Here is a 26,774-nt window from a genome sequence, read left to right as displayed (position 1 = left end):
CCCTGAGAGCTGGGACTGAGTTTCCACCCTGTTCCTTTAAAACATGGCACATGCAGCACCCACTTGTCTTTAACATTAAGCAAAAATCTTAAATCCAAATACATTTTTATGTTCAATAAAACACAATAAGTGGAGAAACACCCACTTAGCCTAATCATGTATTTTAATCACTTCTTTATTACTGCAGCACTGAAGCCTGATCCTGTGCCCTGTAATACTCCCAGAAATACTCCACACTTTTGCTCCCAGTGCTTTATTTGTATAGTTTGGTGGTGCTTATGGAACTCCAAGGTGTATTCCTGATGAGAAATGCACCTCAGAAGATTGCTCTCCACCTGGTGGGCTCAGAGCCCCTCATTCTGAGAGCACAAACACTGCTAACATTTGCCATCAGGTATAAAAGGTTGCTACCTGTGAGAGCTTTCAGGGTCTGAGTATTAAAACCAACATTTGAAGTTGACAGGAACACAGAAGGTGTCACTGCAGATGAGACCAGTACACCCAGTTAGCCCAGCCCACTGCACCAGCTATGGAATTGTTGCTTCACAGGAAGTACCAAAAGCCCTGTAAATGAAAACTGCAGCACAACTTACAGGAGAAAAACATCCCCTCACCAGCATGTGCCTGGTACCCTAACCCAAGCTTCTCTCCACAGAGTGCCTTTATTCAGTGCACTACAGAGAGTTCTGATTGCTCTGGAGCAATTTCATTTCTTTCAGTCCTGCCAATCTCAAGGAACACCCAGCAAAGATCCCTGTGGTTAAGTTTTCCATGGGAGAAGCACTTTCTATTTGTTTTCCATTTGTTGCCTTTCACTTCATTGGATATCTTTGTCCTTGGATGATGAAAAGAGCAATTCCACATCCCAAATTACCTTCTCTAGATTCTTCTCTTTATATTGCTGCTATCAGATCCTTCTCATTCATCTCTCCCTGCAGTGAATGAGTCTATTTTCCTGAGAAAGCATAATGCTGTCCCTGAGAGCTCAGGCAGCCTTTCCTCTGCTCCAGGTTGGGACTGTCCCATCCCTGGCTGCAATGCTCCATCTCCTCAGGATTATCCACCTTCCCTTAAGGCTTTCCCAGGGAACAAGGTGGGGCTCCAAGGAGCACCTCCCATCACTTCATTTCTCTCCAGGAGCTTCTCTGAATGTGCATTTCCATAAGAAAATGTGGATTTCCTGATTTGGTTGTGAACACCTCAGGGAAGTCCCTTGGGGATGTGGTGGCAAAGTTTCAGCTTTGTGCAGGAAGGCTGACCCCTGGGGAGTGGGAGGGAGCTGGAGCTGCCCCCTAATGAGCACGACTCTGCTGGCACCACACTTCATTTGTCACTATCTCCATATGTCTGCAAACTCCCACTCAGCTGCCAACTGGCTGCTCTGCAAATCTCATTTTTAAAAACTACCATGTGGGTTTATTGGCTCTTCTCGTTTAGGCTGTCCCAGAAAAATTCTATGGATGTCAGTCAAGATTTCCAAGAGTTATTTACTGGACTGATGCTCTTCTAACTACTTCATATTGTGAAGGAAGTCACTGAGATCCCTTCATTGCTCACCCAGGTCACCTTGCATGAAAAGCAGCTGCTTTTAAGGCTCTATAAAACAGCCAGAAATATTATAACCATTTGCAGGAGAAGGGGAGTTTTAGCACTGAAATTAGTTCAGTGCTAAGTCTTCAGTGGTGTTAAAACACTCAAGCAGCAAATTTATGTGATGTGATAAAGTCACAATGGTAACAACTCAAATAGCAGAGGTTGTTTCAAGATTATTTTGGACATCTGATGGAATCAGATGCAAGTAAATACTGTCAAAGTCTTTCTGAAAGTGAGAGTCAGAGTGCAGGAGAGCTGACAGCCCAACAGGAATGTCCTCCTACTCACCTGTGGCAATTGTCAGAGAACCTAATTTCTGCCAGGGAGTAACATTTGCAAAGTGCACCTCATGAACACTTTCCCTTTGGCTGCTCAGAGCCCAGACATTCCAGAGGGCAGAGCTGGTTCTTCTGGGTCCATTTGGCAGATTGAAGGGAAACAGCAAAAAATTCTGAATATTGAAAAATAATCCTGTAATGTGGTTTATATCCACTAAAGCCACAGAGAATTTTGCTGAGCTCACCAAATCTGCCTGCAGCTGATGACAGGATTTGGGTTGCTGCTGAAATTGCAGGAGACTTTTCCTGGCAGCAATGCCAGAGCAACAGAACAGCAGGAGGAGAGCATCTGTAAATGCAACCAAATTTCTCAACAAATCTCTTTAGATTAAATTTGATTTATATCTTCCTAAATTAAGTGTCCAATTAAAGGTTTTGTTGAAATGTCTGCATTGAAGACCTCATGAAGTGCCAGATTTTCCAGAGGGGTGACCCTGAGATGCCCATAAACCTCCAACTTCCATTTTCTGATGTCCCATTCAGGTGTCTGTAAAAGTCAGCTTTAAATAATTTGTCTTCATGATCTATTTCCCCTTCCTCCATCCATATTTCAAATGATGAAAATTAGAAAAAAAGAAAGTATTCTATATTTTAACTACTTAAAACTTCATTTAGACAGCATCAACTGTGGGGTTTTCATTAAGGACATTACTTCAAAACCAATTTTTTATTCTTAATTTACAAATAACCTTTTCATGCCCGGGTGAAACAACCTATTTTCAGTGAAAAGCAGGAAAGCTACAGTAAAACCCATGAATTTTCTCTATTCACTGCTCTATGGTTAAATAACAAATCTTTAAATGGCAGAGGAGTTAATTCAGTCAGGCAGGACATGGTGTTTATTTTGTACAGTACAACTGTCAGAAATCCAAAACTTTCAATAAATCATTAGTCACATGGATTAAGACACAAGCATTTGGGTCTGTCTGCCAACTCTTGATAAGTAGATGTCCCTGATATATAAATGAATTTTACATGAAACTAAATAAAAGCCAGGTGCTGCCTTTGTGGCTCCCTGTGCATTCTCCATTCTCCTTGGAGCTTTTTCTCAAGTAAATAATTTCCTATAAATAGACCAGAATTTAAAGGGAAGCTGACTTTTCTTTGAGCTGGCAGAGAAACTGAAAGTGTTTTTCTTCAGAAAAATGCTATTTCTTTGAAAAAGGTTTTTTTCATTCATTTCAACTCTTTTCATATTAGCTAAAGCCAGTTTTCCCCCAGTTTCACTGGAAAAGTGAAGGTGGCAAACCAGTGGAATAAGCTACATGATAGAGTATAAAGAATATTTCAAACTTAGCAAGAATGAAGGGCTGTGAACATCACAAACATTGCTCTGTGAATGAGGGAGCAAGGTTTGCTTTATGAGCAGGGCTTGGACTAAGGCACACAGGTGTGACTGTCCCAGGGTCAGACAGTGGGGAACAGGATTTCCCTCCAGCCAAGGACCTGCTGCATGGCTGGGAGTAACACATGGAGCTAAAAACCCCAAAAATCACACAGGTGCCACTTCAAACAGAGCAGCTGTGGCTGCCCCATGTCCCTGGCAGTGCCAAGGCCAGGCTGGACAGGGCTTGGAGCAGCCTGGGGCAGTGGAAGGTGTCCCTGCCCACGGCAGGGGGTGGGATGAGATGTTCTTTAAGGTTTCTTCCAACCCAAACCACGCTGTGACTGCATGAACAGCTTTAGGAGGTATTAAAAGCATAAATATCTCACTTCCACATGGATTTTTAAAGGTATTGGATATTTCAACTTGTGTTGAATGCAGGTGGCATTTGTGACTAAATTGCTTTTATCTCCAAACTCTTCCTTCCCGTGCTGCTTCCAGGTGTCTGGGGAGAGGAATTAATTGTGCAATGGCTCAGTGCTCCTCATGCTGGGAACAAAGAGCACTGGAGACACAGAGTGCCCCCCCTGGGGTGTGAATCCCACCTGCCACCCAGGCACTGCAGCCATGCACTGCTCCAGTCTGCATCTGCCTCTTGCAGGGGATCACACTTTGTCCCCATCTCTAACGAGACCCAGCTCTGAAACACTCAGAGTGAACCTTCCCAGGTGAAAAATGTATTTCCTCACCCACCTTGAGAGACAAGACAAGACGTTCTTACCAGACATGGCAGTGAGGTCAGCACTGCTGCTGAACAGCTCCGTAATTCCCAGACCTCTCCAGACATCCTTCAGATCAATTTCCTGTTCTACTGTGAACCTGGAGGATGGAAGAGAACATTACAAAAAGCCAGATGTAAGCACTACTTACTGTTATTAGAAGATTAAATTTTCTAGGTGAAAACACCAAGATAAATAATGCAAAGTAGGAGATCCAGTGCTAGTGACACCTTCCAAAAAATGCTTATAAACAAATGAGTTTACTCACAGCTGGATTTTTCCTAATACAGAAGCAATCAAAAATATGCTAATGGTATGTGCAGCCCCCTGCCCATAAAACTGCAGAGCAAAATTATGCAGCAGCTAATGGAAATGCTTACTTTTTACACAAGAGGTTTTCTCTAAAACCTGAATTTAATTGTGCAGATACCAGAACAGAATATCAAATGAGGCAAAGGACAGCAGAACTTCCCAGAGAGCTGCTGGCAAAGGAGGACTAAGATCCATACTCCATTTTTACTCAGATAATATAGGAAAGACCAGCTATGAATATGAAGCATCACTGATTCAGCTTCTAATTAGTGTGGTGGCACAATTGTAATTGGGTTTTGATTGTGAGTAAAGAGCAGGGAAAACAAATAGTTGTTAGTGTAAATGCACTGAGTGTAAGCTGGCAAAAGCCCTGTTCTAGGCTGGGTTAGTGTGCTGGAAGGACAAAGTGACATCTGTCCTGAGGGCAGCATTCTGGGCAACCTGGGAGAGTGGAAAACAAGCAGAAGCTTGTTGCATTTACAAGCTGATATTCAAACATTGTAAAAGCTATGCCTGGTGTCAGCAGAACAAAAAAAAGACCTTTATGCATGGCCAGACTGAGACTGGACAGCTGGAGAAACAGAAACACAGCAGAGAAATATCAGTGATGGCAGCCCCAAGCAGAAACAGCAGATGTGTACAGGAGGAGAGTGACTGTACTCCTTGTGAGGGGTGAGCTCTGGGGGCTCTGGAGAATGAGCAATGGATTATTGGTGATTTACAACGGGCTGGCTGGAGCTGTCCAACACACAGCATGGTCTGTAGGAGGCTGCTCTGGTTTGTTCTGGGCTCTGCAGCCACTGAGTCAGACCCATCACAGCTCAGTCCTTGGTGATGGGGCACAGAAATGCCAGAACCAAATAAATGTGCTCCTGGGCAAGCTCCTTCTTTGGGATTGGACTCCCCAGCTCCGTGGAAGAACAACATGTTCTCTTCTAGTGAAAGCCTGGCCCAGAGCTGTGGGCAGGGCACAGCTGATGGAGAGCTGAGATGTCCAACCTTGGCACGCACCAGCCTTGGCAGCTTGAAAAAGAATCATCTGGACATCAAACAGAACTGGATTAGAGTCAAGTGGATCTTCCTCACTTACACAAACCTGAAAAAAATCCAGTACATAATCTACTTTCATAATGAACTTAGAAATGCCACTAGAAGCCAAAAATCTGGGGTGGAATGGCTATCATCCAGAATTATCATTATTCAGAGAATAATTTTAGGACTTAAAATAGGATCTGGAGATAGCTCAGCACTGGTAAATCACTGGTGGCATCAGCAGTGTTCGTGCACTCTGTCCAGACCAACTCCAAGACATGCATGGAATAAAACCACAAGAACTGATTCTTGTGGTTTTATTGCCTTGAAAGTTCTCCAAAGAATCAGAAGAGACCAACAAAACTTCAAGTCCTGAAGAAGCTTCTCATGGTGTTCTGGCAGATCCTGCATCAGTTACTGTGGTGACAAGTCTACAAGTTGCTCATTCAATCAGATCTCCCTGACCTTTAGGATCCAAAACTAAAACCACTTTTAGCCTCACAACACACTTGTAAAACATGTCCACAACTATAGAGACTTTGGTAAAAACCCTAAAAAAGCTGAATTGAGTCTTGATTCCCAATGCTAGAGTTAGTACAGTCCAGTCCAGAGGTGCTGTCTGTGCACATTAAAGAATTCCACAAAAAATAAACTCAGAAATATTTCCCTCTACATTACATTTACATTAAAATGTTTTGAAAACCACTTCCAACTATACCTACTTTACAGAGAATGCAATCAATGTTAAAATGCACTTTATAAAAGTTTCAGAGCTGTCTGTTTCCCTTTGTGGTTTTTATTTCACCCCAATATTAAATGCATCAAGCTTTCAGCATGATTTAGGTAGGAGCCAGCAGTGTCAAATTTGTAAGGAATATTAGGATAAGAAAGCAGCAAGTAAAGTCTGCATGGAAAGCAAACTTTGAGATAAAAAATAAGAAAAAAAAAAAAGCATCTTTTTCCAAGTGCAGAAAAACAGAGTAAGACAGAAATGGAAATCAGGTGGGTTTAAGTCTCTGGACCATCAGACACAAACACCCATCTGCTCAGAGATGCAACTGACCCAGAAAGCAGCTGTGGCACAGGATGCTCCTGCACACTGAGCAAGGGAGAGCCCTGGGAGAGGTTCAGGGAAAAGACAAACCTGGAAAGGCTGACTGAGCATGGATCTGAGGAAAGAGAAAGCAAACAGATGGGCTGTAATGGCAAGGAGTGCCTGGGGGAAGGACAGCACAGCCACTGGAGATGGAGGCTCCATCCCTGCCTGGAAGCTCTGGAAAGGCAAATCCTGAGCAGCTGGATGAGTGAGGGGCTGCCCAGCATCTACAGAGGTGAGTTCCTGCTTTTTGTGACCAACAAAACAGACCCAAAACACCACATCAGCTGTACAAATATCAAATGATCCCTTTGCAAAAACAACCCTCACTCCTGCCCTCCTTGGAGCTTTGTCTTGTGGTAACACCCCACTCCAAAGAGATCTCCCCTCTTTCCTCACATGCTCTGAAAAGCAGGCAGAGTTACAGATCAATTATTAATGAGATTTCCAATATTTCAGCTGACATCAGGACCAGCCTTTTCTCAAAAGTAACAGGGCAGCTTCCACAGTCTGAAATTTAATTTCAGGCTCTGCAGCTCGACATAAACATTCAGCAGGAGTTACCCCTCAGTCAGATCTGGATTTCTGTGCACTCCTTACAGACAGTGAGGATGATATTCAAAAATCAAAGCTGACAACCCAGAGCACAGAACTGACACTCCAGCTCATTTCCCAGACTCTGGGAATGCTGAGCTCCACCATACTACCCCTAACACTTGGTTATTTGCACTGTTTGCTGCATAGCATGAACCAGATGGTCATTTTTTATTTCCCCCACCATTTTTAGGTGCTCCTGATGCTAAAAATACTCTGAAAAACTGATTTAAATACTTCAGTATCAAAAATCATAGAACAGTAGCAACTGAGAGCTTTAAAAACCACAAAGGGAAATCTGAGAAACAGACACTGAAGAGAAGATTAGGTAGAGAAACCAGCAAGTCTCTGGAGATTTTAGCAGAGAATCAGGACATTTTAATGAAATTTAAAACTTGCACAAGCATTAGAATAAAATGATGCATTTATGTCACTGACATTCTGTAGTCAAGCATTAACATTCCACATCAGGCCATCTTTCTTCTATTTTACAGCCTTTTAAGAAAGAAAAAAAAGATGTGTTCATCTTCTATGGTGTCATACAACCCTTAAAACACTGAATTGTCTGTGATTTTTAGGTGCTCAAGAGCCAAGGAGGATGAAGGTACAGAGTCTACTCATCCAGGAGAAGGGAACTGCAGCCTGGAGTGATTCATCCCAAATGCCATCTTTTAAAAAATTCCTGAGGGCTCTGAGTGAGCCAAAACAAAAAACTCCAGGTTTTCAGATTGGTTCTAAGGGATGGAATCCTGCAGAAGGAGGGGCAGAGGAATGGCTGCAGGGCCTGGCATCAATGTTCCTGCTAGTGATGCCTTGTGCAGGCTGCCCTGGAGCAGGGGCTGGGCAGAGTCCCAGAATAAAGCAGGGATTGATTCCAAGGATCTCCTCCATGGACCCACCTTGGGCAGCACCAGAGCCCAGCCAGGGCTGCCCCCAAAATGACCCAAAATGGCCCCAAAATGCACCAGCGCTCCCGGGGTCTCTCCCTGGGATCAGCTCTGCTCCATTCCCACCTTGCAGTTCATTGTCCCAGCCCAGCTTTAGCCCAGGCACTCCCACCCTGCTTGTTTTTCTCTCTCCAGCCCACGGGGTTTGTGCTCCTGGGCTGGGATTTGGCTCATTTGTCCTTGGTGCCCAGCTGGAGCAGGAATTGTTTTGTCTCCCTGCTCTGGGCACAGAGCTCACCATCCCATAATATGAAACCTAGACTCACACACTAAAGCAGCACAGAATGGGAAAAATAAAAAAGCTCAAACCTGAGGCATCATTTGGAGAACAGGCCCTGGGGACTGAGGCACTGCTGGCACCCAGGCTCCAGTGCCAGCTGCTCTCAGTTCCAGCATCCTGGCTGGAATTTCAGCCAGCCTGTCCCCAGGTGTTGGGAACAGCTCCCAGGATTTAATACTCTGAAAACAAACAAGTGAGAGAGCAAAAAAACCCCACCAACAGCAAAACCAGGCAAAAAAAAACCAAAAAACCCAAACCAACAACCATTAAAGCTGCTGTGGGCAGGGGAAGCAAAGCAGGTTGTGGGATTTCCTCTGTGAAGTTCCTTCCTTCCAGGGCTGAATGTGCAGGAGTTGGGTGGGAATTCATTCCAGGGGAGTTTTGTGCCTCTTCTGTGGTTGTGTCTCAAGGACAACCAGCACTGGCCCATTCCTCACCAAAAGGGGACTTGAGACAGCAGGTTAAAAAGCAAAACCAGAAAGCTCAAGCATATTTTTTTTTTCATTTTGGTTTGGATTTATATTGGGTTTTGAGGAGTGATTTTAGCACTTGCTGTTTTTTCTTTTAAAGAAAACAAGCTTCAGCTAACACCACTTATCATTTTGGCACCATCTAGAGATTCTAAAGCTATTTTAAATGCACAAAATAGAAAGCAGATTGTTACAGAGATTGGGGCACACTGGAACAATCCTGAAGAGGGGATCTGCAAACTGTGGCACCACTATTAGGTACCAGTTCCTCCCATGCTCTTCAAGTAATTCATGTTGGAGAGACAGCTTTGTAAATTAGATTCATGGTCTGTTTCACTCCTATGCAAAAAGTGGATTAAAATGTTGATCATTTTAGTCTGGGTTAAACTGGAAACAATGATTTGGAAATGAAAATGAGGAAGTATAATTTAACCATTCTGTACAAATCTCTCCTTTGCCATTAAGAGGAATAATACACAATTTCATTTGCACACAGATAATGCAGGCAGAAATTGCAAAGTTGTGATTAACTCTGCTTTGGCAAGTCATTCAGTCCCATTACAAATGTATAAGTTTAAAAAATGTTCACTTTATAATTGGATAGCATCTCTCAAGATATAAAAATTTAATTTTATTCCAGTGCTGCTTTCAATTTCTCAGTGGACAGAGCCTGGAGGCCACATTTCATAACATGCCTTTCTGAGTCACAGCATCAAATATTTATGAAGTGTTTATTTAGAGCATTGACAAAATCCTGTAGATCACCTCTGAATCCCCAATGGAATCCAACACCTTGGGAGCATGCAATTAATTTCTGGATTTTTTTGTAGGGAGACTGCAGAATTCCTACACGGAATTCCAGGCTCAGAGTAGTTATCTTTTGTAACCTGAAAACACTGAAGGTGATGAGCATGTGTTTGCCTCTGTATAGCCTGAATCTGCAGGTGTTCATCCCATTCCTTGGGCTTCTTGGATAAGAACCAAGCAGCCTGAAGGCAGAATAAATAAGGACATTTCATGAACACACAAACTCCAGGCCTCAAATTCCCATGGGAGAACTTGGCTCCAGAGAACCCTGGAGTGTCTGCAAACAAAACCCCAAATCACCAATATAAACTGAATCCAAGCCATAAACATAATTAATTATGTTTTCAATGCCATTTATGTGTTTAGATACCCAAAATACTTCAACATGGAAACTGGTTTTTACAGATTTTCTCCATAATCTGCTGTGGATCTCCCACTCTAGAAAATCTAGGAGAGAAGATGCCCAACTTCAGCACTTGGTGCACAGGCTGCTGTCCCAGGTACAGAAGGAAAGCTTAAGGATGGAGGAATCCTCAGATTTCTCTTCTCATTCACACCTAGGTTTGTCCAGGCCTGCAGGAAAAGCAGCCTAAGAGAAAAATCCCCTCCCATGTGTCTTAGTGGACTTTGAGTCCTCTGGGACCTGAAGCTCCAAGAGAAAACAAACAAGGAACAAATCCCAGGACCAGAGTGCAGCAGGTTCAGTCAGTATAAAACCTGCAGTGCAGCTCTTTGCTGCTCCTCCTGCTTCTTCAAAGGAACTGGGGCTTAAAATCAGAGAGAAACTCTTACTAAGGGACTGAAAACCAGCCCCAGAATGCTGCTGGACCCTCAGCACTCTGCCTCTAAGCTCTACAGAGGAGTGGATTCCATCTCAGTTTGGGATCAGGGCATGCTGACAGCACCAGTCCATCTCACCCTAATTTATCCTGGCTGGCCTCGTGGTCCCTGCTTTGGAAAGGGAGCTGAGGGACTGCAGGGAGCCTGAACCTGTGAAATGGAACAAGCTCAGATCTCCAAGTCACCTGAAATCAAAGCACTGTTTCAATGATTTAAGGATTCACTGGAGTTTATTTTTTCTGCAGCCACGTACCCACTGCACAATGCCACAAAAATAGAAGAAGTGGAAGTGATGTCTTTCAGAGATGGGCTCCATTGTCACATAAACACTTCCATGAAATCATCATGAATCACTTGAAGGACAGTGTGATCCAGCTGTACATTATTAGTGACATTTAGTAGTAAACAACTCTGCTACCAAGCCAGGCAGAGCACAGGCATGAGGAATATCTGAGGGTGGGAGAAGCAGGATTCCAGGAAAGATCCAAATGGTGCATGTGGGCAAATCTGCCCTGAGCACACAGCCTGTGCCTGCAAATGGACTGACAAATTTCAGCCCTTCTGGTACTGATGCCTTGTTATTCCTTGCTGCTCTAAGGAAGAAAAGTAGCACTTCCTACAGCTGGGAAAGAAAAAACAACACAAAATTGACTGGAATTACCCCTCAACACTCAACCATTGGTATTTGCAGACACACACCACTAGAACTTCTGAAAATAGCAGCACATAGAAACCTAATTAGCACCTAAATGAAACATTTGGTAGTTCAGACTTCCAATATTTCTGTGTCTCCTGTCTAAATGGAGCTTATCCATAATGAGTTCTGCACTACTCTGAGCATCCTTCTGGGTGGATGTACTCCTGATGAGGGAACTTTTCTTCCTGGAGAGCTCTCCTCTCTCTGAAAGGGATGAAACTGCTGAAATCACCTCACCCTGCACTGCATCCCCAGGCCCTGCTGCCAAAGCCACCCTCCTGTGGCTGCTGCATCACTCCAAGCTTGAGCAGGACAGTTCAGGTGTTCCCTACCCTGCTCCTCCATCAATGGGGATGCAATTCCCCCTTCCATGACTGGGAGCACGCTCTCACCTTGGCAAATACACTTCCACTTTTTGCTTCTTCACAGAGTTAGCCCATTCATTAATCAAGGAGGCCTTGACCAGTGGCTCCAGGGTGGCCAGGGGAACCTCCTGCCTGGAGAGGACAATCATCATGCTGATCTCATCTCCCTCATAGGGGATTTCCAGGACCTGGTAGATCCCTCCTGCTTCGTTGGAGCCATCGCTGAACTCTCCTAGAGGAGGAAAACAACAAAACCCCCGTTAGAGCAATTTTCTTTTGTCTTTAGTGTATTTACTAGATACTGGAACTAAAAATGACCCTCTTTAGTCTGTATAAAATTTTATATAAAATTGGTTTCTTCATCACAGAATTTGAGGCTTACATTCAATTTCTTAAAGAATACAAGCTCAAGCTATCACAGTTTGTAGATAATCACAGCTCTGGGACATAACTTTCAGTGGTTATGCAGAGAAGAGTCTAACATTTAAAGCTGCTGAGACTTTCAGGGAAATGGGCAGAGATCTTATTCAGGAGAGAGGATTTTTCAGTGATGAGATTGAGCAAAATGCTGCCAGACATTTTAGAACCCTCTTGGAGCTCAAGCTCCAACTAAAAATGATCATTAGTTCTGCTGTTCAAAGAACCTCTATTATACCAGTCCAACAGTAAAGAACAAACATTACTCATTTGAATGTTTAGCACAGCACAAGAAAAATATTTTTGTGATAAGCAGGACTAGCTCAAGAATTGCAAAGAGCTTCAATCCAATGGATAAACATTCTGAAATCCATCCTATGGCTGCAAGCAAGTCATTATAAATGTTGCTACCAGTTATAATACACACATTAGGGGAAAAAAAAACAAACCTTGAGTCCCTTCTTTGGGCAAACAGCACATTAAAAATTCTAGGTGGAAGAAGAGACAACAATACAAGTGGATATTACTGCAACAAACCCATTAAGTGAAGATTTAGAGGCTCTAAATTGCTAAAGGTCTAACTCACCGTAGTAGAACTCTCCCTGTTGGTACATCATTGGAATTTGCACTTCACTTTCATCATCTTTAGTGAAAGAAAAAGTTCTGGTATTTTCAGGCCTGAACTGTGACTTCCAGTTGCCTTTAAAGTAGATTGCATTGATGAGAGCCAAATGAGTTAGAGCACCAAAGTCTCTTGAAGACACAAAATCTTTGATCATACCTAAAAAGAAACCCAGCTGTCAGTCTGCATGTCAGAGTGAGCATTAAATCCAAACTTAAGGCAGCTTGAAAAATGCAAGAAAATAAAAAGCAGTGTTAACATGTAATTTCCAATTCAGATGTTTCATTAAATCTCCAATTAAAGTGCCAGTGTTTTGTAAACCTAAATCACAGTGTAGGTGTGTAAACCCTTCCATCAAGGACGTGTTAGGCAACTGTTTCTTGATCACTACTAAATACACCCTACAAGGAAGCCACGTGGAGAAAGGGTCACATTTGGAATGTTTACCCTGCTGCTATGAAACAGTTCAGCACTTCCATCTTAAGGTCAGAACTTGTCCAAACTTTGGTTCCAATCCAGAGAAGCACTTAAATGGGTGCTTGATTTAGAGGGGCCAAGTGCACCCACTGCAGCTTCACCTGGGCCAGTTCTGAAGGAGCTTCAGCCATCTTCTGTTGAATTCAAAGCCAGGACTGAGCACCAAAAATCCACATAAATTCCCAGCATTTGTTCCAGAGGCATTAGCTCTTGAAAAGCAAAAGAGGAAAACCATCTAGCATCTGCTCTATTCATGGGAGGTACAGCAGCTGAGCATGGCAGCTGCTCTGCTCCTACTCCTGAATAAGTCATTTACATCAGAATGCAGGCTGGTACCTGCTGTAGCTCATCTCAACTGCCTTGCATTTCACCAAAATTGTTCCCAGTTTGGTAAACTGGGTGCACTGACCAGATCTGCCACTGTTCTCCAGGAATTACAGCCTCCTTCACATTGCTTTCTTGCTCACTTCTATTTTTAGCTGACATTGCAATGCAAAGTGTTAAAATAAACACATTCCTCCATCTGATTATTACTCCTTAATCCATGGTTTAAAAAACAAATTAATTCTGCTTTCTGGAGCATATGATCCTGACTAACTGGTGTGAAATTTGTGTATCACAGGGCTGGATTTCTTCCGGGTTGCTGTTTGTTCTTCATTTTATCTCGAATGTTCTAAGGAGGGAGGTGTGACCAACACTCACTTGGAGTTGGTAAAAAAAAAAACAAAGGGGAAATTGAGAAGCAAAACATTTCCAGATTTCTATTTGGTACTCCTATTTCTTTGTTTTTTCAGCCACATCTTGTTAATACATTAATGAAATGTTAAGAATTTTCCTGCCCAGAGGAACCTTTGATGGTTCTGTTTTCTGCTTCGAGCCTCCCAACACGCTGAACAGGCTGGAACTGAAACCTGCCTGTGCTGTGCTCCTTTCCCAAGGGGAAATCAGAGAGAAGGGGACCAGCTGAGGGACTGGAACCATCCCAACCTGACACCAAGAGCCCCCCAGGTGCCCTGGTGGGCTCTGCTTTTCCTTTTCCCTCAGGCAGACAGCACATCCATGGAAACCCTCTGCAATCTGCTGCATCACTTCCACCCAGCTATTTCTGCAGCCTGAGAGAAAGGGCAGTTTGTTAGGAACAGAATGGCTGCTGTGTTCCCTTGGAACAAACCAGACCGTTTTCAAAAGGGAATAAAAGCATTACAGAAGGTGCTTTTCCACTTTGGAGCTGTGCTTTTCCAAAAGGAATTGGATTCTTAAGTGCTCAGACTACATGGGGATGTGCTAATTCCTTCCAGGTGATTCCAACCCCTCCAAATTCCCAGTGGTACAACTGTGCCCGAGCCAGACCTCCCTGAATTACTCCCAAAATCTCAACCTTCAGAGTGGGCCAGGGGAAGCAGAATGAGAACATGCTTTGATCCCTACAGCAGGAGACTCCCAGCTATGGGCACCCTGCACAGCTCCAGGAAATGCCACCTCTCCGGGAGCTGCCAAGCCAAGCAGCATCCTGCAGCTCTCAATGTGCATATTTACAACAGTAATTTTGTGCTTAACTCCCCTGCTGCAAATTTGTGTTGTGAAACCGTTGACAGCGTTCCTAAAATCAACTACCCTCTCAACATGCTATCTCGTTTCCTCACACTGCAAAATATTACATTACACACTCTGATTTTGTGGTTCAAAATTAGCTTTTTATTCCCCACTATTCTGTTTCTCAGTACCTTGTGAGTATGAGCTCCTCAGAGGAGGAGTGATACTCCACACATGCAAAGCACGAGCCAATAACCCCTCTGCAGACAACTTTTCTGCCATTAGCAATAATACTTTTGTAAAAAAAAAAAATTAAAATACTATTAAAATGCCTACCATTCAAACAGTCTCATTCAACAAAAGTTACAGATGGTAAGACCAGAGAACAAATATTCAAATAGATGCCACATGATTAACAATGACTAATATTACTTATGACAGATCATTCCTACACAGGAAAAAATAGAAATACTAGAGTTCTTCTCCTGGGAGGAGACACTTCAGTCTCAGAAAGAAGAGATAAAAGGCAAAGCACCAGCCCAACACCACTGCACAAGTCTGGAAGCACAAACACTTCCTGCAGGAAGTGCACAGAAGGACCACATGCACTTACTATTTGTGTGATTCTCCACCCATTTATTGATCTGAGTAGCAACAGCTGCACTTTGGCTGAAATCTACATTCTCTACTTCAGCTTTGAAGTATTTTTTCACCAGCTGCAGGAATTTGTCACTGACGTGGAACCCATTCTGCACGTAGAGGGAGTTGGCGATGTCCAGCACGTAGTGACTTTCTTCAGCAGTTGCCATGTCAGAAAGCTCCTTCAGGAAGGCAAACTCCTCACCTGGGGAAGGAAAAAACACCTTCAGGGGTTCAGAAAGGAAAATTATTCCATGGCTTTTCTGCTGAAAATTCACCAAAATGTTTTATGTGAAGGAGAGCCATCTTTTTTAAACAAACTTGTTTCTAAACCTACACACACACCTTCAGATCTGAAGGAATAATCTCCAAGATCATATTACTTAGAGCCTGCTTTTTCTACTAGCTATAATTAGTCTAATTAACGAGACATTTGAGTCCCACCAGAAGCAAAGCTATCAATCGAAATTCTCTCTACACCAAAAAAGCAATTTAAAAAAAAAATCTTCTTACAGGTTCCATTTCTTAGTCTCACCACCAGAAATTCTTAACAGAATTTTTATTCCATCTTAAATGCCAGTTGTTTAAAGAAAGATGAACTTCAAATCTTGAAACTAAGGACTTGCACAGGCTCTTCTATGACAAAAGTAGGTCTAGAATTACCCAGGATCCTTAGTGGGGTAGTACAGAATCCTTGGTGGGTAATGAGGAGTCTTGAACAGGATTAAAGCACTCTGCTTTAAAACAGGAAGCTTGCACTGCTGCATGAAGGTAAAATTTTTAATTTAAAAATTAAAATCCAAGAAAATAAACCTTAAAACTGATGGCAAAGATGCGCTTCAAGCAGAAATAGGAGGCAAGATGGAGGAATCTGGGCATGTCTTGTCTTTCTTCTTCTCTTCCTTGTCCTCCATCTTGCCTCCTGAACTCCCATTCTAAATCCCCAAAATTCTACTTTTTCACCCTGTGACACGTTAACTGTCATTCTATTCAAACCCTTGTGGCTTGTAACTCCTCACACAAAGGTGGTAATTGTTTCTATAGGTTAAAATGGAAGGCACAGGTGTTTCTGACTCTGTGCCAAGGTCTCTGAGCCCCTGCCAGGATCTCGAGTCCTCCAGGGCAGCCAGAGGAACATCCTGGGTTCTGACATGTCAGCACCTCTCAGCTCATGCAGAACCCACCCCTCTGAGCCTGCCCATCAAGGCCACCAAGAAATCAGTGATTTGTAACCCATGGACAGCAGCAGGCTGCTCCCAACCCTTGCTCCTGCTTCTCTAGGACAAGAAGAAAGACATGATGCAAAGGCCTCACCGTTTTTCAAGCTGTCAAAGCCCATGGAATGGCGGATTTCCTTCAGGGTGGTTCCATGGGCTCCCAGCTCCACCATGCCCATGGCTATGGCAATGCTCAGAGGGGAGAACAGGATGTTCTCATCCTCCCTGCTGGCTCTCAGCTGGTTGTAGACGTTCACAGACAGCTCAGCGATGGTTTCATCAGGAAAATTGGTCTTGAAGGCTTCGCTTTGCAGAGCAAGCAGGGACAGCAGTCCAAGGAAATACATGACTTGAGATTTTAAGGCCTGCAAGATAAATTTGAGACAAAATAAGATCGTTGGATAATAGAAAATTCAACTTGAGAGAAAGAAGAATAGTCAACTTTTTAATCTTAAATCTGTGGGGGAAGAAAATCCCTAGAGTTCAATGCACAATGCAGTTAGTTGGAGGAGACACTATTAAAAGAGAAGTAATGATGTATTTTCACACAAAAATAACCTTCTCCCTTATGTAATGCTATGTTTGTGAAATATCCCAGCCCCAGACCAAGAAGACACTCACAGCTTCTACAGAAAAGACCCCAAAGACAGCAACCCCCTCCCTCCTTCCCTTTGGAATTGTGGCTGTTTAGCAGTGCTGACCTGGAACTGGTTTGTGTTTCTGCACTTTTCCACCAAGAAGACCCAGAAATTTGTATTTCTTTCATTTGACCTTCTAATAAAATGGAACTTATTTATCCAAGTCACTTGAAGCCCCCAACAGGTAAAACAGTTTCAAACACTGGGAGAGAGCTCCCAACACCCGTGACAAAGTTACTGTTCCGTGATGTTGCTCAGTTGCAAAACATGTGGCAAGCAGCCAAAAATTCTTTGAAAGAAAAAAAGAACTCAATCATGCCTTAGTTACCAAATAAACCCCCTTTTGTTAGTAAATAACAGTGAGAAGTTGGGTAGCTCTGCTAGCTGGAGTCAACCCCCGCTCAGAGGATAAAGGTACTGTACAGTGAGAAAGATCCAACAGTGGGAACGAGGAAGGAAACTAAATTTAAAAAAGGGTGATGCTTCTGACTAATCCATCCCCCAAGCTCTGCTGAAATGCTCTGGGGTAAGCAACAGTTCTCACTCTACTCCAGTTTAGCTCACACAACTACTGATAGTAGAATCCCAGCTCCTGGAGCAGGGAATGTGTAACTTCAGCCTTCCATTTTTATTTTCCTTTAAACTTTGCGCTACCTTGGCATGAGACCCACTACTGCTGCAAGCCTTGGGTGAGAAACAGCAACCACCAGAGCTCCTGTTTCAACTCCTTCCCTCTGCCACTCTGCCTCCAAGGCACAGCAGAGCAAATCCTCCTGAAGCAGGGGCTTGGACAGGACAAGGCTCAGAGCTTTATCCACAAGTGTTTACAAGTTGTTGTGCCAGGCTGCAGGGCCCGTCAGCACAGCCCAGATTTGTGAGAATGCTGCTGCTCCACAGAATCAATTTGCATGCAGGCAGCCCAAGTGCCTCTCCTTATGCTTCCCAGCAAGGCTGGGGCTGCATTACCAGGTTTTATAGACATGGCACAAAGTGAGCTTTATACAACATTTATATTCTGCATTTCATCTTCAAAGGCCTATGTAGCATTATCTAATTCACTCACACGGCGCTGAATGATCCATAATTTAAGTGTTATTACTCGCATTTTATAGCTGAGAAAATACAAAGAACAACAGGGTACACACACGTGCCTTGGCAGCCACTGGTGCCAGCACTAGTTAAGATTCCTCCTGTCCCCCAGCCTCCATCAGCCTTTTGTTCAGTCCTGAACTGAGAAAACTGAAGAGATGAACCAGAGCAGCAATCCCACATGGTTCAGGGGAAAAGGAAAGCCTTGCCTCTCATCTTCCCTGTGATTCTTTTCACATATGTAAGAAATATTCTCCTTCCTAAATTTCCAATAAATTATCTCTGGTGGCATCACTCCACTTCTGCGGATTACTTGATCGATCTTCCTCTAATTATTAGACACTGAAGGCTCTTATCCTCTTTAGGAACAGCACAGAAAAGTCATAGAAGCATAAAGCACCAGCTTGAATCCTTCTGCCTGCATGTTCCAGTGCACTGACAGAAGTACCCAGCACTGCTGCCCAGTGCAGGACACCAGGCTGACCATCATGGTTTATTTCAGAAACACTGAGACACTATTTATAACCCCAAACGTTATCAACACTCCACAAACTTCCCCAACAAAACTGCTTAATAGCAGTACATTTTTTCAACCTACCCATTTATAAATTATTGACTTAAGGATATTAAGTTTTCTGCTATAGAAAATAACTGGATTTCTCTGTGATCATGGATATTGTAGATTTCTTTATTTAAAAGCCCTGGAGCATGCCTCTGCCAGTGTTACATAAGACTTGAGCCAGCACATCCCCGTTATAGACTGAGCCCAGGTATTATTCTCTTATCCTTAAAGCTGCACAAGGCAAGAAAAGCTTAACAGAGCTCCATCACACAGGTCTATAGTGGCACCAAAAACTGTACTCAGGAAATAGATAAGCAGGAGCTCATCTTGCTTTTGTTGAGGATGAGCCCAAATTTGGGAGCTCTCCCACCCTAATCTATACAAACAAGTTGTGCAGCTCAGTGTGGATGCAATTACACAGAGAGCTGAAGCTTTCCACTCCTGGATCAAGAGCAGCTTGAGCTCACTTGGAGTCCTGACGTACTTAAAACAGATGTGAAATAATCTGCAATTTTCAGAAAGGGAAGTTCCCCAGCCTTGCAGTTGCAGAGGCAGCTGCTCAGCACTCCATCACTGATCTCTGTCCTATGTAGCACTGCCAGACAGGCTTAAGTAATTGCACAGGGGAAGGAGGGGAGAAACTTATACATCTTAATTAAGTGTTTAACATGCAGGTCAGACTGTCTGAAAGCTAATAAAATATTTGTTATTAGACAATGCTGGAACCCCAACATTATATACAAATCAAAATCATATTTCTTTCTGACCACTCACCAAAAGCTCCTCATGTGAAATAATTATGCTATATTACTTTTCATTATTTAGCTGGACAGAAAATGGAGTAAGTACATAGATAGAGACAAATAAAATTTATACTGAAATGCTCTTAACAAGACAAAGTACCAAACTTATGTTTTTAACTACAAGCCAAATCCCACTGATGGCAACACAAGAGGCTGAACTGTGCAGAACAGAAGTTCCCAGTAGGAATGAATTAAACCCAAACAATTTCAATTTCCTCCCCAGCCCTTCCACATCATTTTAGTCTAGAGAGGCTTTCTAATGAAGTTCTGTGAAGTTCCCAATACAGACACCAAGGGGAAAGGAGGAACACATGGATACAGGAATGAACACATGGATACAGGCAGAGAATTTATCAGCTCCTTTGCTGGCAATGCTCTCCAAAGTGAAAATACACAAATGAATGAGTCCAATGCAAGGGAAGATGCTTTACAGCAAACTAAAGATCTGTGGGTGCTGGTCAGTGGGGAGGAGGTTGTAAAACACCACAGATCAATCCTTGCCAGCCAGTGGGAAAATGGTCTCATCTCAACCATCTAATGGGAAATGTCAGTGGTAAATTCCTCAGCTCAATTCCTCTCACTCTTCTGGCTCATGCCCACACTGCTCTGCTGACAACTGGGAATCCAGCTCTTAATTATCATTCCAGCCAGAGCAGTTCTGATCCGCTCCTCTGATCCTGCCTTGCTGCAGGCTGGATTACTTTGGATTCTGGGCTTCCTCAGGCAGGAGGGCTGGGTCCCACCAAGAGCTGGGACTGATTCTGGAGCAGCATCTTCTCAGCATCTCCCCCCAGTCAGAGCCCAGGGCGCCCTGGATTGTCACTGCAGCAGCACTCAGAGCATCTTTGAATTGCCTGGACCCTACTCACAAACACACTTCAAGTCGAAGGAAATGAAGCTGAACATTATGTAATGCACATCCAGAAACTTAAACAGTCCCTGGGAGTATCATCAAAATTTTACTCAGTCTTTTCTGTCTTCCTCAGACATCCCCAGTACAGTCTGTCACTGCTGATCTGCATCAATGCAATCTGGTTAAATAATCCTGCTGCAGTGGGAAAGGAGTCAATGTCCCCACTGAACAATGTTTAAAAATCAACAATCATCAGTTTCAATTGTTGCTGTGTACATTTTGCTTTCACTGCTAAATGTAAGAATTAAAAAAAAAGCTGTTAAAAATGCTTTCACTCCTCAGCCACACAGTTATTAAGGCCAAAGGTATGAACTGCTCATTTGAGGGTGTGTCAGATTCTGAGTTTTGTTTGATTTCACCAATTGATGCATGAACACCTCTCTCCTACTGGGCAATCAAGGAATCAGTGCAAACAAATCCTCCTTGCCACAGCCTCTTCTTGAAAAACAGCTGTGCATCACAAATCCCTTCTTGCTACAGAGGTTTGTCAGAGCGTATCAGTTTTGTTCTGGCTTGCAACTGCTCCCAGAGGAAAAAAGCAGTGATGGATCACTAAAACCAACAAGATTCCAGATATCCATCCTTCAGCAGGTACTGGCACTGAGGCCAAACCTCGTTCAATTCCCAGGAAACTTTTTTATTCAGCATTTCAGAAAACACCAGCCCCAAAACTCAGCCCAGCACATTTCCCCGAGTGGCCACAACCAGCTCAGGGCTGCTGCTTGCCTGCCCTGGGCCAGCCCAGATGTGCTCCTGTGCATGAGCACAAGGGACACCCAGATGGCTGAAGAAAAACATCCATCTGATAAATACAGGCCTGCTTCTCCAGCTCTTGCCTCTCCCCAGCATAAGGCTGGGATGACTAAGAGGAAGCAGAACAAATTCGCCCCCTCACACCCACAAACTCTGAACTATTCGGTTCCAGTAAAATGCAGAAGGGGCAGGCGCTCTCTGGAAGCTGAGATATTTTGAGATATCCTATCAACAAACTCCAACTGAGTTCACAGACATGAGGTACCACGGATTTTGAAACAGCGAGACCTGGACTCGGCGTAGGAAGGTGGCAAAAATTCAATTAAGGGTTGAATTCTAGTACCTTGTACTTGTCAGACAGGTTGAAAAAATGGGTTATAATTTCCTTTTCTTTTACACCTTTACAGAGGGTTTTATAAAGAAACTAATTTATGGCTTTAAAAACCTACAAAATAAACCTGTGATACATTGCCCTGGTTCCTCAGCACACAGAGACTAAACTAAGATTAGTTGCCTTTGAGATTACTCTTGGCTACCTGCAAGCTAAACACCAAAGGTGTGGGAAGCACAAATAAGAAAAACTGCTGATTCCTGATCACTGTGTTAAAAAAAAAAACCCTGGGAGGAAAACAAGTGTGGTAACAGCACTGATTACATTGTCTCCTGTAAAGAGCAGCTGCAGGAGCAGACAGAAGTCTGGCAGAACAATTTGATAAAGCAACAGACGGATTTGCTCAGGGAACAAGACCTGCTGGGTCAGGGGAAAAACCCACTGTGGCTGCAGGCAGGAACTGGGGGATTCTCCTTCCCCCCAACCCAACCAGAACAGGGTCATGCTTGTGGCAGGTGAATCATGGAAGGATGTGAGTTTGGTGAAATTCAGCCACTACTGCTTTGCCAGCTGTTAAATATGACAATTGCTGCAGGCACCTTTACTCTGAATGATTTCTTGTTGGCAATCCCATCTACCAATAAATAGCAGAGAGAGGCACCACCTAACTAACCATAACAGCTCAGAAAATGAACACAGCTTTGACAATGAACCCAAGTTCCCCTCACAAAGAACCCCCTGAGCCCCAGCCCAGCCCAGGGGATGCAGGAGCAGTTGGTGAGATCCTCAGCTGTTCTCCAGACCAGGAATGGTTGTCATGGCTACCCTGAAGGATGTGCAGAGGAGGCTCCCAGAGATGTCCACGATTTGCTCCCAGCTAGTTCAGGCTTGCCTCAGGCCCTACAACACCAGGGGAATGTGGCTGCTACCACAAACCTCAGGCTGCTTACAAACCCAGCTGATCCACTGCAGAACAACACAGGAACGGCCTTTTCAGTCCCTGCTGCTTCATCCAGCAATACAACCTCTCCGATTTTTATTTGAAGATTGGGCAAAAATTGCACCTCCAGCCAGTACAACTGGAGCAAAAGCATTCTCACCTCCAGAACGTTGTGGTTTTACCACAGCAAACCCCCACAGAAGCAATGTGACGCCTGCTCCCATCAGCTGCTCCCTGTGTTCATCTCCCTTTTCCTCCCCAGCACTCAGCCCCTCTCTCCCTCCAGCACAGGAACTGTGGAATAAAGCTCAAACCTGAGCTGGCTCCACCTGAGAAATAATTTCTTTTCCACAGCCAGGACAACAGGCAGGTGCCCAGGAACAGCAGTGCAGGGGATCAAACAGCCAGCAGGGCTCAGCTGGGATGTGCTCACACCTGGGGCTGCACACAGAGCCAGCCTGGAGGTGAGAGCAGCAAATCAAACACCAATCCTCACAGCACCACATACACAATTCAGGGGGTGTTACTGCTTAGAACCAGCAGAATACAGCCAAGAAAATGGAAAAACAACTAAATAGCCATTAAATGCTTCAAGCCACAATGGAATAGATAACCAACTATCAGGGCCAGTGCAAGCAGCACAGGAAGGATTTTCAAAGTACTACACAGGATCTACAAAGTACTTTGGGCATCAGCAGTGCAGTCCCTGGAAGTGGTGACAAGCCTGGGAAATTCTGCATTCCTTGGACAGCAGGCAGGCACATCACTGCTCACTGTGACATGTGTTCCATTTAGCCATCAAGGCAGCTCCTTCAAGTTCTGGGATGGACTTACATTTTCTGTGCTGCAAAAAAGGTTTATCCCTAAAAAATGTTTACCCTTAGCCTATGTGAGCATCTGACCTTGTCAAGCAGAGATTCTACAGACACATGTGGAATCTTGTTGGAATCAGTTTGTCTCAGTGCAATGACATCTCTATCTCAAACTGCACAAACATTTATTAATAAAGTTAAGGGATTTTGTCACCATAGGTCAATTATGGTGCCATTGCCTTCTGGAGCAGGAAACCTTGAGGTTAATTTCATTAGAGAGCAGCACAACAATGATATAGGAAATAGTGGGGCATTTAAATCTCCAGTATAGAGTGACTAAGTCAAGGAACAGTCATTCCACAGGAAATGTTTGGGCCACACTAAAACCTTGCTCTCCAACACACAGCCAAGTCATGCCCTTCAGGATTCTTTACTCCTGTTTTTTAAATGACCCCATGGCACCAGGAGCATTGAGAAAACCTGAAAGGCAAATGCTACACTGAAAAATTTCATATTGACAATTTTTTTCCATTGAATCCCAAATGTTTTTAAACTTTCATGGAGCTTGGCACTGACTCACTAACCTGCTGAGGCAATTATGCAAGCCAAAGTTGTCTTAATTGCGCTTCCTCAAGCATATTCCCTCAGCTCTAATTAAAAAATAAAAAGAGATGCTGAGAAGCCATGTCCAAAATACTTAAATTTGAATAGCCTAAAGCGAACATCTAAATACATGTCTAGACAATTAAAAAAGGTGGTCTTGTTTCCAAATCTACTGCTCTAAGGCCTGCAATTGGGAGGACTCATATGCAATTTCTCTGTTTGTTTCTTCTGTCTAGGAGAAACAAATTTTTAGAAATACTTTGGCAGAAAGCCTTATTTTTGACAGCTCCAGTGTGCCCCACAAAGTAAGAGCTATAAATAAGAAAACACAAAACCCACAAGCTCTGTAAAGGAGAAAATGTGAAGCATTATGGAACTTGGGGATTCTAAAAGGTTCAGAACGGGGGGTGTGCCTGTGGCTCATCTGACAAAGGCACCACAGTCTGACTGGGGAGAGCTTCAAGCTTGAGACTGAAATACTACACAGGATCTGCTTCCAGCAGACCAAAAGGGGCTTTACCTGGCAAGTTCCACAGAATGATCTTAGTTAGGCACAGCCTGTTGGGTTTTGGTGGTTTCACCATCCATTTCTGTCCCAGTGAGGGCTGTCAGTCCCACACAGCTCTCTGCATGAGGATTCTCTCAGGTGCATTGGTCTGGTGGTGAAGATGCTGACCTGACTGCTGGAAGGAGGGACAATGCCCAGACACAGGATGGGAAGGTGCCTCTCAGAGGCTCTCCAGAATCAAATCTGACACATTCTATCTCTACAATCACTTGACTTTTCAGTGATAAGGCCAATGCAGTACTCCACTCAGGGTGCAACCATCCAGGGAAGATCCCCCAAATGAGACAGCAGCATTCCTTTTCCTCCCTCATTTAAAGAAATCCTAAGATTTCCTTAGGTCTATCTGGGAAAGGAAGGGTGAGATCTAATTCTGTAATAGTCTCTTTCCATCAGAAGCAGCAGAGACAGAACACTCCAATCAGTTATTTTAGACACAAGAACAACTTCTTGCCTGCTCTTGCACGTACCACAAATTTCCTTACTTACAGTAAGTCCCATTTCTGTTATTTTCCTGTGAAACTCAGCTGATCATCAAGCTCCCACTATAATTTAATTAAAAGGGCAGTAGCTAAGTTTCACCATATGCAACTGCCAGATGCAATCACTGCAGTTGGAGGCTAAAGGCGAGATCCCTGCATGTACTGGAGCGTAGATGTATAAGTGATGAAAGCTGTCACTTATGTCACAGATATTGCTGTAATGCATGGTGATATTACAGCTTCAGCAGCACCAAAATATATTAACAATATATCCTGTGGAAGCATTTCCAGCAAGTGAGTTTGGAATGCAGTGTTTCAAGCATTTTTCTTGCAACTCCCTATTTATACATAAAGTCACTTCAGATACATTACATTAGTCTGTGTGCTTTGCCTGGCATTATACAAGCTCTCACAGCCAATTTTAAACCTTCCAAAGCAGGAGGACTAAAAGACACAACTAATTAAGGAGAAACAAAAACAGAACAGGAACCCTTCACTACTTAGGGTTGCTGGAATAGGGAACACTGCAGGAGAAGTAACTAGAAATTGTGCACCTGTGGAGGAGATTTTGCTGAATGTCTTTCAAAAGCCCATCAACCAACTCAGGAAAAGTCATCAAATATCCTTAACAAAACACAATGAACAATGACAATCTTTAAATCATCCCAGAATAACTAAATAGAAAAAGCACACGGTGTGAAACATCATTTCAAGAGATCAAAGTGGAAGTTAATTCTTCCTTACCTTGTCCAGCTCCCTTCACAAGGACTTCAGAAGAAAAGAGATCAGGCTATGGTATAGCTATGTCAAGATGATGAAGAAAGTTAATTAAAATGCATCAGGATTTCAGAAGAGGAGTCTGTCAGTGCAGGAACTGAAAGCAAGTGTGACATACAAACCAGCTTGTTTTCCTACAAAATAATATTGGCTGCAGCCTTGCAATCAACACCAGGCTCCATTTACATTTAGGCAACGTCCCTCTTGCCAGGAGAGTTATTATTCACTTCTGTTAACACTTCTGAGATCAGAATTACTTTCTTATAGTACAGTAATAAGGCAGAGATTGCTTTAGAAAAAAAAAAAAACCAAAACAATTAACCCCAGCATTCAGAGTAGATGTTATACCCTGATTAATTACCAGCAGCAATTTGTCATCAGTCCAGGACTGCTGCTTATAATGCACGGACACCATTCCTCCAACGCTGCCCTGCTGCATGCTCCCCTTCTCCATGGCAAACTGAGGAGTGCAGCAGGCTCTGCTGAGCTTCCAGCCAGCCCCAAGCACTCCTGGGAGCAGCTGCACACCCCAGAGAGCCAGTCCTGACAGCCCAGGGCTGAGAGCAGCCCCAGCTCAGAGCTCAGCCCCACCAGCAGCCCTGGCACCAATGCCCAGGATGTGGCCAACAGCTGAAAGAGCTTCCTTGGCATGGCCAGGAGCCAGGCAGGACCTAGGAAAGCCCAGCTTTAAAACCAGCTGAAAGAGATGTCTTGGCAATGGTGCACAGCCTGACCAGCAGAGTCACAGCTGAGGCACAAAATGAGAATGGAAAAAGCTCTAAAGCTGGTCCAGCACGAAGTCTCCAGAGACAAAAGGGTGAGAAAGAAGAGTCACTCAGAGGGGGTTCAGTTCTGAACCAGCAAAATGGACTCACTAAACAAGGACATTTCAGCAAAATCAGTAACTGAGGGAAAAATTCAGCATTAAGCCTCTCCAAATATTTCTCTAACATAGCAGAATAACATCTGTTACCAAGTACAGACTTTTTTTTCTAAAAACAACAGAATAATCTCGATGCCAAATTCAGACAGTAGCAGGATTTTTTTCACTCTGTATTTTTCACAGTGGAAAACCTCAACAAGGAATTCCATAAGAATTTCTTTTTGATCTGAAGGATGTTGATCAC

At 43.6% G+C, this 26,774-nt stretch overlaps 1 protein-coding gene across 1 annotated transcript in view; it reads right to left on the bottom strand.

Annotated features, from left to right (window-relative positions):
* Positions 1 to 26,774, bottom strand: part of SERPINI1 (serpin family I member 1) — a 44,785-nt gene that overhangs the window by 4,190 nt on the left and 13,821 nt on the right. Inside the window, exons 2-6 of the mRNA XM_009089002.4 lie at positions 16,477 to 16,744; positions 15,137 to 15,367; positions 12,478 to 12,672; positions 11,502 to 11,706; positions 4,037 to 4,134 (exon numbers count right to left, since the gene is read on the bottom strand). Coding sequence (XP_009087250.1) covers positions 4,037 to 4,134; positions 11,502 to 11,706; positions 12,478 to 12,672; positions 15,137 to 15,367; positions 16,477 to 16,726 — 979 coding nt within the window. The 5' untranslated portion in view covers positions 16,727 to 16,744. The remainder of the gene's footprint in view (positions 1 to 4,036; positions 4,135 to 11,501; positions 11,707 to 12,477; positions 12,673 to 15,136; positions 15,368 to 16,476; positions 16,745 to 26,774) is intronic.

The sequence above is a fragment of the Serinus canaria genome, chromosome 9, assembly GCF_022539315.1.
Source record: "Serinus canaria isolate serCan28SL12 chromosome 9, serCan2020, whole genome shotgun sequence".
Classification (NCBI taxonomy): domain Eukaryota; kingdom Metazoa; phylum Chordata; class Aves; order Passeriformes; family Fringillidae; genus Serinus; species Serinus canaria.
The sequence above is the reverse complement of the archived record's forward strand: the minus strand, read 5'-3'. Positions and strand labels throughout refer to the sequence as shown.